This window comes from Ananas comosus, unplaced genomic scaffold (assembly GCF_001540865.1).
Source record: "Ananas comosus cultivar F153 unplaced genomic scaffold, ASM154086v1, whole genome shotgun sequence".
Taxonomy (NCBI): domain Eukaryota; kingdom Viridiplantae; phylum Streptophyta; class Magnoliopsida; order Poales; family Bromeliaceae; genus Ananas; species Ananas comosus.
The window spans coordinates 1-11,550 of record NW_017891348.1 but is presented as its reverse complement, the minus strand read 5'-3'; the positions used below and the strand labels follow the sequence as shown (position 1 = coordinate 11,550).

Genomic DNA, 11,550 nt, shown 5'->3' with positions numbered 1-11,550 from the left:
GCAAAGGGATTCGCGTCTAGCGCTCAGACTCTTGAAAGGGCCATGTCTAGTTGATTCACTGCTACTCAGGCTACTGCCAGGTGAATTCCAGGTATAGAGTGGTACTACCCATTGTACCTACTTTTGTAGACTGTGATATATATTTACTGTCGGCCAGATGTTACGGTTGTGATAATCCATTCTTGGTTTTGGTCATTCTTGGATTTTTACTCCTTGTTTCTATCTTGATATAATTAGCCGACTCTATAACTTTGCTCCTGATATCAGGAGTACGACTTTGCTATTTACTATCTCCATATTCGATCGTTTTCTTGTAGACGCCTTATATATTGTACGTGTACTGCGGGTCTGGCACGTACGATATGCTTCCCTGGTGGACCCGGGTCGTGACATGCCAGGATAGCCTCCTCCTGTAGGCGCGGCCCATGCGAGCCGCTCGCTTCGGAATGAACTGGGGGCGGGGCACGGCGCTCCCGTCGCGCGTGTACTCCACTCGCTGGTCTGGCAGGTGTAGGGCCTGAATCTCTAGAACTGCCGCCTGCTGTAGCAGAGTCCTCTCAGGCACTTCATCCTGCTCCTGTCGCGCGCGCGCCTCAGTCTGCGTCTAGGCCGCTTCCGCTGCTATAGCTGATAAGGCTCGGTGAGTGGCCGCTAAGCTGGCTCCTTTAACTCTCTGACCCGGCCGGATCGGTGAGGTAGCGAGGTCTCGACCTCTCTCCAAGGTTAGTCATCAAATTATCTCGCCCCGCGATTGGAGGTGTCGATTGGTATCGTCACTATAACATCGACACAAAGCGTAAGTTAGTAAACCCACGCTATTACGTACGCCCGCTCGAAGCAGATGTAATACCCATCCAAATCATAACATAAAGTAGAACAGTAGTGCTTCACTAGATAACTCCGAGTTAACGTTTGTCGTGCCGCCAAACCCAACCTGCCGGCGAAGTTAGGAAGCCATACACCTTTCGATTCAACTCCTAACTTTCTTTAGAGAGTTATCAAGGTACCCAATCATGATCTTTTCACTCACAAATCAAATAACCTCTCGTCTCTCACTGAGCCTATTTTCTATAGTCCAACTCCGGCCTAAGTTGCTATGTGCCACTAACGACTCAACCCTAGCCTGGTACGCTAACTAATCTGTCACCCTGGCCCAGCGATAGCCCGCCGACGCTGCCCAGACCCGCCGTTGTCTAAAACACTAAAGGCTCAGAACAAAAAGATAAAGTAGAAATCAACGGGATGAAATAAAGCACAAAAGGAGAATGTCTACAATATCAAGACAAATATAATCTTAATTAAGCACAATAGAAATGCACATAGCTAAAATCCACTATGTAAAAACATAAAGTAATACAATAGAGTCCCAAAAACATGAGGCTAAACAAGATACATAGGTGGTATCTATACTGGTCACAAAACCTCTCTCTCACACAACACCAAAGAGAGTAACCACCAGGAGCAAAAGCGAGCTCCGCTATCTATCAAAGTTAGGCCAACCGCCTTGCGCGATCCGTGCCTCCTCGTCGAAAGGCTCTGAAAAAGGAAAACAATAGAAAAAGGCGTAGAATATTAAATAATAGTTCCCAGTGGGCAATTACTGACTTTCAGTGAAAATTGCGCATATAGCCCCAAGAAGCTACAAATAAGGGGGTCAGTAAACTAAGTAGGAGGAAGCGATATGTACAATAGGTAAATGAGACATGACTACTTGCTACCACACAATATCTCTACTTAGCGCATGCGATTTACAAATATAGATAAGCTATTCTACAAGAATAGACGAGCGAATATGCAACCAATATAAAGTCCGCACATGAAAGTAAAAGGTTCCAGTTTACTATTCTAATCATGTCCACATGTCTAATGATAATGCATCACAAATAATCTGAAAGAGACCAGCGTCGAAGGCTTCTGGCACTAGAGACCTAACACCTATGGTCTGTCTGCCCGGTGCCTAACCTATTCCCCGTTAGTCAACATCGCCCCATCCTAGATAGCCCTAGCCGGCACGACAATCTACTTCGGCGCTGACAAATCCCTGCACGGCGAATATGTAATCGCGATGGCTATCTCCGAAGTGTCCGGCTTTGTAAGAGCGACCCTCACAAGCATGAGTGGCGAATGGCACAATGCCAAGTAACATAAAGTCCGTCTCAATTACCGAAGTCCTCATGCTAACAACATGAAACTATGTCACATATCTCAATGGCCTACTCTAATCTCAAGTGTCTAAAACTGGAATAAAGATACAAATGGCCTATCACTATGTCTCATTATACATTTCATAGTTACTAAGTCAATGCCCCTTTATTGACACTTATTCACTAAGTCCCAATCATACTGTAGTGTTTTAGCAATACACAATTGATGAGTTAACTTAACATAAAACATGATTCCTATTGCTATCCTCGAACACTCTCACGCTGCATGAAAATTACCCAAGTTGCACTTAATATAGAGTGAAATTATCTTATACATACATATGCATTTTAAGTTGCTATAAATCACATAATCTCTTATCTAGCATAGAGTTTGCATTCAAAAAGACTTGTACGATAGTAAGGAAGCATTAGAGGTCATTTTGCCCGTTTTATGAAATCAAACTCCACCGAAAACGGAACTTCTTCCGTTTCGTCGAACGATGGTGGTCCACGTAGTCCCTAAGGCACCTCGTAAAGATGTAGAATCAAGAGTTACACAAAAGAAAACAACATCGAAAAGCTCAATTTTAATCATCCCTAGGCGTAAAGGGCTTAACTCACCTCTGTGTAGAAATCTCTTCTGCAAGTCCCAAATAGCAGCAAGAAAATGTAATATACCGAAAATATCGGAAATAAAGATGTCGAACTTTAGTCAAATGACCCAAAGTGCGAGGACGATACAGCTTCGAAAGTCGAAGGTGTTGAAATGATTAAAAGGCGAGTTACGGGAGGTTTCGAGAGCTAATAAATCAAAATCTGCATTCAGCAGTTTTGAGCTCTCGGGGACACGTCGCCTGGTGGGAGAGACCGGTCCCGCGAACGCGATATGAATTGAGACACGCCGAAAAATCGGCTAAGTCCTGAAAACCAGCTCTCGGGAACCGCCCTGCCTGAGAGACCGGTCCCCGAGAGACCGGTGCCCCAAAGAGAGACCGGTTGCCCTGCGCGGAGCAGCTCTGGCTGCGTGGGAGAGCCTTCGGGAACCGGTCCTGAAGGAAACCGGTCCCGCTGCGCGAACTGCCCAGTTCGGCGCCGTGTAATGAGATAAAAGCTGAGGGACTTATCTGCGAAAATGCATTATGTGGGTCATGTTTAGGCTGAAGAGCCTCTCCCTCTCATTCCCTCACACCCAAACATCCTCTCCCTCTCTCTCTCTAGAAGACAAGAAGAGAAGAGAAGACAAGGAAGAGAGGAAAATGAAGAGAAGAAAAAGAGAAGAAGAAAGGAAGTGAAGAAACTCCCTCCCCTCATCTCTAGTTGGAAAGGAGAGCTTACAAGGTAAGCTTTGAACCCTAATTATGTAAACCTAATTTAGGTTTGATTAAGCTTAATGGTTTGTAATGGAACCATTTGAGTATTTGAAGCTTTTCTTTTGCTTCTTTTGAGATCAAGACCATAGAAATGGTGAAGCTTGAGGTGAGCTTCATCACCTCTCATGGTGAAACCCTAAGTAGGGTTTTGATTTGTCTAAAGATGGTTCTAATGGACTTTTTAGAGTATAATGAAACTATTTTTGCTTCTCTTTGAGATCAAACCCTAGGTTTGATATATGTATTGGAGCTAGGGCACCAAATTAGGGCTTTTGCTCATAGGAATTTCTAAGTGCAATTGACCCTCTAGAAACCTAATTGGGGGTAATTCCGACGCGTTGGTGCGCTCGGAATAGCATTGCGAAAAGTATATGTAAAGTTATGGCCAAATAAGCCTAATTTGGCTTCGTTATGCCGCAGCTAGTGAACCGGGTGTCTAAAAATCCCAAGAAAATCGTCGGAGCACCTAAAGAGACCTACGAGGTGGGTGGTGCTTCTCAAACTCATTGAACTTCTCTCTATGCCTAATGTGTCATTCATTTGAGCATGTATATATATTGTTGCATGCATTTTAAGGTAAAGTAATGATGAAAATGTAATGATGCATGATTGTGAGTACAACTTGCATAATATGATGAATGAGAACTATGTAAACGTCGAAAACCCTATGTGTATGCATGAGAGAAAAGTGAGCACCCAAAGTGAGCAAAAGAATAGAGTGACACAATGACATAGATCGAGTGGCATTCGATAAAGTTACCGTGAAATGACACTAGAGATAGTGTGAGGTAAAGAACCAATGTAATATAAAGAATGATGAAAATGACAATGCTTAAAGTTAAAGTAATGTGGGAGGTAAAGAACATGAAGTGCTAGAGGTAGCCAAAAATAAAGAATTGTAAAGAATGTGTTCGCATGAGTTTGCAACAAAGGTGATGAAAGAACACTAGAGCTAGTGTAAAGTCAAGATTGAACTTATAAATCCTTTGAGTTAAGGATATGATCATACTTGCTATGAGTTCCGTGCTCGAGGGCGGTCGCTCCCCCTCGGACGATGCGCTCCGGAGTTATGCATCACGGGTTGGAGTAAACCCGAAGGATGGTCCTAGCGGGTGAGTTCCTGCGATGATGGACTTAATGTGAAGCAAGTTAATATGGCGAAACCCTCGGGTTAGCCTTGAGATTAAAGAACAAAGAGCAAAGAACAAAGTGCAAAGAACAAAAAACAAAGAACAAAGAGTAAAATGAAAAGAACAAAGAATTTGCATAATCTGTATTTATTTAATGTTGAGCATACTCCTTGCTTTATTGTTCAGGCATATTAGCATCATGTATAGATTGGTTACTATATGCAGCTTATTCTTTCTATTATGCCTGAGTTACTCCTAGTGGGAAAGTCGGTGATGTTGAGGCCGAACCCACTGGGAACTTTGTTGTAGTTCTTACCCCACTATTCCACAGAACCGGGACCGAGCGAGCCGGCGAGCGACCAAGGTAAAGGTATCGCGCCTTAGTCAGAGGCCACCAAAGTTGGGTTTCATTTTGTAGTAAAGTACCCTATGATCATCTTTTGTATTTGATGACTAGTGATGAAAGGTAAAGAATGTAAAGCTTATTTTGAGGTAAATGTGATGTAAGAAATAAATGATGCAATGTGTAATGTAGTTCAAAGAATCATGAATGTAAATGGATGCAATGTATATGATCAAAAATGAATCATAGAACTTATGTAAATGTTAGTTTTTCTTTCTTTCACTAATGGCTATTGCTTACCCTCGTGTAAGCCGGTTGTGTATGTTTCCGCTAGTGCTTTTCTCTATTAACGAAAATGTACATGTGATGAGCCTTGGGCGGATAGGGGAAACTCTGTCCGTTCGGCGTCTGTTTGACGTGCTCGGGTCGAGCCTAATTGGCATCGGTCTCGGGGCGTGACAAGAACCCTTCCAATCCAACCTAGAGAAAGGTTCTAAACCAATCAATTGGGTCCCAAAGCCCTCAAAACAAAAATCCTCAAAATAAACCATAAAATCCAAATCTAGGGTTTCATCTAGTGTAAAGCTCCAAAATTAGGATCTAGAGGAAGGAAGCTAGTCACTTACCTCAAGAATGCTCTAAACCAAGCTCAAAATCCTCAACGGTTGAAGATTGATCCTCCACAAAGCTCCAAGTCCAAGCTCCAAGTCTCCAATGGGGAGAAATAAGGGAGAGGAAGGTGCTCCAAAGCCTCTATGCTTGCTCTCCTTCTTCTCATTCTTCTCCTTTTTCTCCTTCTCCTTTTTCTTCTCTTTCTAGAGAGTGTGAGAGAGTAAGAAGTGAGGGAAAGAGAGAGAGAAAATGGCCTAAAAGCCCTCTAATGTAACAAAATCCACTTAGGCCCCTCAAGAATCAAAATAGTGCACTGCCCGGGTCTGGGCAGTTTTCGCCCAGAGGGACCGGTCTCTCCTAGCTGGGACCGGTCCCTCAGGACCCTCCCGCAAAAACCTGCTCTCGGAAACCGGTCTCTCACTGCCAGGGATCGGTTGCCTCAAGTCTGCCGCAACACTGTTCCGGGGGGATCGGTCTCTCCCACCAGCGACTGGTCCCCGAGAGTAAAAACTCTCAGGACTTAGCCAAAATCCAGAATTTCAAACTTTTAGGTCGGAATACCATCTACGACCCTCTGCCATGTGTGGAAAAGCTCGGAATCCAATTCAAACACTCCAACCTCGCAATTTGCACAGGTCCAGTGTGTTACATGGCCGCTACATTTTATAAGGTGAATAATTATTTTGTTAAGCGCCGTGATAAAGGTGAGACATACTCTACAGTATTGGCTCCAGAACAGGAGGCGTTAATTAAAAGTTGTATGATAATCACAAGAGGACACCGTGTGGATCGTTTCAGAGTAAACGAGTTTCAAATTACTACCCAAAATGGACAATTTGAGGTGGTTCTTGACGGGAGAAGCTCGACTTGTTCATGCCATGAGTTTGAGCTCACTAGGTTGCCATGCTCACATCTTCTAGCTATATGCTGTAATGGTCAAATGAACATTGACTACCACAGTCTGTGTTCTGAATGGTATACATGTGAAAATTACCGTCGTGCTTACTTCCCGCAATTTCACCCTGTCCCAGACAAAAGAAGCTGGCCACGCCCTCAAGGACCACCGCTGGCACCACTACCTATAAGGAGAAAGAAAGGCCGTCCGAGATCAACTCGTATTCGAAATGCCATGGACGAGAGAGAAGGAATGCGAAGAACTATGTGCACTATTTGTAAACAACAGGGACATTATAGGACTACATGTCCAAATAATCAAGATAGAACAAATGAAGGCCGTAGACGTAGAGCTTTAGGTTGATGACTTATGTTTGACTATCTACAGTATTTTTATTTCTAGATTTATCTTTTAACGTTCAATTAATAGTCACTAATTTGTATATTTTATTTTGCAGATGGACTATCACGAGGATCCCGGGCCAGTTGATCTATCAGTTCTATCAGACCAGGATAGGCATCGGTCGAGTTACGTGCAATCAGAGGTATGTTAAGTTATGCATTTACAAAAAAGTTTGTAATTTAAATACTTAAAAGGAAAATTTACTAAAAAGTGAATAAACTTTACAGTGGTACGCGCCAGTTCAGTTTACGGAGCATGGCCGTAAACTAAACACATGGACAGTCAAGCATCCGGGAGTGATAGAGCACTTACGACATGCTGGCTTTTTCTGCGTCTCCCGCCTCAGACGAGTACAGCTAGATCAAGCTCTATTAGGGGCGTTGATAGAGCGATGGAGGCGCGAGACGCAGACATTCCATCTACATCACGGAGAGATGACAGTTATGCTACGTGACGTGGCCATTATAGCTGGACTACGAGTCTCCGGGGAGCCTGTTATAGGACGTGTTTCATTTGATTTGTTGCATACATGTGAGCTCCTTCTTAGGATACAGCCAAACAATGTCATCGCCGACCAGATCCGCTTGGAGTGGCTGTTTCAGCATTTCTGGCATATTCCTTTGGATGCTCCGGCGGCCATGGTTGCAGCATCTGCACGAGTATACATTTTATTTCAAATTGGATGCAGTTTGTTTCCTAACCCTACTGGATATCGCGTTCACCTCAAGTGGCTACCGCTACTTGAGGATTTTGACTTCTGCAGAGGCCTAGCTTGGGGCGCAGCTACCTTAGCCCATCTCTATCGGGCATTAGAGAATGCCTCTATGAAGGGAAAGGCCGAGTGTTGTGCCTTTGGTACACTACTGCAGGTAAAATCACTATAACTTAGTTCTTTTTACTAATAACTTATAACTTATAACTTAGTTTCTTTTACTAATTTTATAGTTAACTTTTTTTGTTATTAGATATGGGCATGGGACCATATACATATTGGACGTCCCGATCGAGTTGCAGCTCCACCGGATCTCCATGATTGTCCATTGGGTTGTCGATATGCTATTTATTTAAAATATAATATAATAAAATAATAAATATTAATATTGTATTGATATATTATAAAATAATTTAATATACTATTAATCACTTCTGCAGGTGGAACATGGGATTGCGATTTCGTGGAAATGTCAAGGCGATTGACATTGAGTTTTATCGCGATAAGCTAGATCAGTATAGAGAGTCACAAGTACGTATAGATTTCATGAATTAAATACACGCATATACATTCTAAAATTTTACATTCATTTTTTTTAATACACTTGTACAGGTTACATGGATGCCCTATACGGAGGATGTTTTGATTGGTCTTCCTGCATTTTGTCTTGAGGGCTCTACAATCTGGCGTTCGAGAACTAGTTTGATATGTTTTCATATTGTCGAGCTACATTTACCTGATAGAGTTCTGCGTCAGTTTGGATTGCTGCAGCATATACCGGAGGCCGTAGAAGCTATACAGAGGATCACCTCGCAAGGTAAATCAGGCGAGGACTTGGTAGCATTTCATCCTCTATATATTCAGCGTTGGGCAGATTGTCTGGAGCATATTGCGGAGCAGAGTCCTTTCGTCGATCCAGATCCGATACGAGCTAGCTCTGTATACATGCAGTGGTATTGGGGAATTACACGGAGGTAGATTTCTCGTCCTGTACAGCGGCCTCCACTTACTTTTCTACCGCGTGGGAATGTCGAGCGACGATTGGTAAGATTATTTTTATTTTATAGTTTATTTTAATATAAGGATATTCATTATATATAATCATGTATGTTTATACAGGTGTATGCTATGCGGCATGCTGTTAGCAGTATCGGTCATTTGATGGATGATCCTCCGGAGCCCACTAGATTGATGGATGCTCTAGCACATGTGAGATGGGATCTCGAGAGTGTGTTAGAGAGCCTTCCGACATTACCCGTGACAGGGCATTCGGATGTTTCTTCTCTGACTTTTGGTGCTTACGATGATATTCCCTCCACCTCCACACCTGCATATGATTTCGGTGATATTCCCTCCACCTCCTCGCTTGCATATGATTTCGGTGATATTCCCTCCACCTCGATGCCTGCGTATGATTTTCCATCGACATACATCCCAATTCATCCATCTGATGTCCCTTCGACTTCTGATGTCCTTTTGGCATCCATCCCTCCATTGATATTCCATCTACGTCAGAGGTATTATATTTTGATATTCATTCACGTCTATCCATCTTTCTGACGTTCCATCCACGTTGCAGGTTCGTCGCGATGATGTTGTATATCGACGTAGGCGACGACGACAGGGTCATATTGAGATGCAGGAAGGGATACCACCATTAGTTGTTGAGCAAGGGATGGAGCCGATTATCGAGGGCATCGCAATCGAGCATATTGATCAGATGCATGTCATTTAGCCCGTGCAGCCTGAGATAGAGCATGACATACATATTCGAGGACGGAGTCGAGGACGCGGCCGTGGACGCGGACGTGGACGTGGCAGGGGACGAGGGCGAGAGCATAGGAGGGGGATGGAGGGGACTTAATGATGTTTTTTATCATTTTTGAGATTCTTATGTATATTTGATATTTCAGATCTTTCTACATTGATTTTTTATAGTATTATCTAAATTTATTCACATTGAAATGTGTTGATATTGGTATAGCTCATTTTATATGCTTAAAGTGTGGTTTAAGTTGGTATTGTAACACACTGGACCTTTGCAAATTGCGAGGTTCGAGTGATTGGATGTGTTTCGAGCTTTTCCACACTTGGTGGAGGGTCGTAGAATGTTTTCCGACCTAATAAGTTCGAAAACCTGAGTTCTGGCCGAGTCTTGAGAGTTTTTACTCTCGGGGACCGGTCCTTGATAGGAGAGACCGGTCCCCCAGTGTGCAGTGTTGCGGCAGCCTTGGGGCAACGGTCCTCTTGGGTGCGAGACCGGCCCCCAGCGCTGTCCACGGAGATGAGACCGTCCTGATGTGCGGCGAGACCGGTTCTGAACGTGAATTTTCTGGGCAGAGCCAGAACCGTCATGTCGGGAGATTGGTCGCCTCAGCCGAAATCTGCCCAGACCGGGTTTGCACAGGATGCAAAGTTGAGGGGTTTTTCTGGATTTGTTTAACTAAGATGGCCTATATGGCCACTCCACTCTCCCTTTCCTCATTTCTGTCCTCACACCCTCTCTCCACACCTTTGTTAGAGAGAGAAGAAGGAGAAGAAGAAGAAGGAGAAGAAAGGGAGAGGATCTAGGCTTGGACTTGGAGGCATTTCTTTGCCTCTTTTTTCTTCCCACCTTGTTGGTGCTTGAAGGCTTGGACTTGAACTTGGCAAGAGAGGAGATCTCACCTTGAGCTTGGATTGGAGCTTCTAAGGAGGTTATTGCTCATCTCCTCTCTAGACTTCGATTTGTTGGTTTTTAAGGAGATGAAATCCTAGAATGGTTTTAGGGTTGATTTTGGACTTTTTGATCTAGGGCTTTTGAGGCTCAATTACTTGGTTATAAATCTTCCTTTGGGTTGGATTGGAAGGATTCTAGCTCTCTTTTGGAATTTGAGAAGAGATTTTCTACTTCCTAGGTGGAGTTTTTGCCGTTTCTGGTGATTGTTAATGTTTGAGCCTAGAGTTGCTCGTAACCGTCTGTGTATATCTTGGCTCATTACTTTTGAGTATTTTTTAAGACTCGTGAACAATCCGTTCGGCGAAACGAAGGACCCGCAACGGTTCGGTGGGTTTGACTTAGCCCTGGCATATGAAAATTCTCATATCTATATTTTATGCTTGTAGAGTAAAAATTCATGTGCTTTCCATGATAAATGTATTTATCGTGAATTTAGGATGCTTAACATGCCTATATTTATGTGTAAGAAATTTCGGCCCCATATAGTAGCTAGGGCTACCTTGTGGAGACTTGTACTGAATTTGGCATCCTATTGGACTTTGAATCATATTTCCTATTGTGAAAATGAGCATTACTCTGCCATTTTAAACTATTCCTACTTGAGACTTAAAGGATCTAGTGAGCCATAAAGAGCATATGACAAGATTGACATATATAGATTGTGAGCTAATGTCATAAAAGCGGCATTGAGCTCGGGTTGTGTGTGAACCTAGTGGATAGGGCCATTGACAGAATTGAACATGTTTGACATCGAAATGTCTAAGTGTCATAAAGGGGCACTAGACTAAGTGAATGATTGGAGCTTCACATTGTGACCTAGAGTTAGATCATTGAGATGCAGTGACTATTACACATGTTAGAGACATGATGATGGGTACTTGAGACGATGATTGCGGCTTGCTTGCCATTTGTGCTCATTCGCACATGCTTGTGAGGTCGGCTCCCTACAAGCCGACACTCCGGAGCTGGCTACGGGGACTTATGTTCGTCGTGCGTATGAGAACCTACGGGGTCGGAGGCGATAGACTCATTCCTAGAGTGGGAATGCTGGAGCTACCACCGATGTAATATACCCGAAAATTCGGAAAATAAATATCGAACTTTAGTCAAATTGACCAAAGGGCGAGGATGGTAGCACTTCGGAAAGTCCGAAGGTGTTAAAATGATTAAAAGGAGTTACGGGAGTTTTCGAGAGCTAAAGAATCAAATTCTGCAAAACTGCA

General features: G+C 43.4%; 1 protein-coding gene across 1 annotated transcript; it reads left to right on the top strand.

Moving 5' to 3' along the window:
• The first annotated feature begins 6,723 nt into the window (after window positions 1-6,723).
• LOC109704848 (serine/threonine-protein phosphatase 7 long form homolog) lies at window positions 6,724-9,269 on the top strand. Its single transcript, XM_020225634.1, has 8 exons — window positions 6,724-6,840; window positions 6,952-7,038; window positions 7,124-7,555; window positions 7,660-7,751; window positions 8,049-8,139; window positions 8,221-8,547; window positions 8,728-9,125; window positions 9,188-9,269. Exons 1-8 carry the CDS (start codon window positions 6,724-6,726, stop codon window positions 9,267-9,269), a joined length of 1,626 nt encoding a protein of 541 aa, XP_020081223.1.
• Window positions 9,270-11,550: the final 2,281 nt, after the last annotated feature.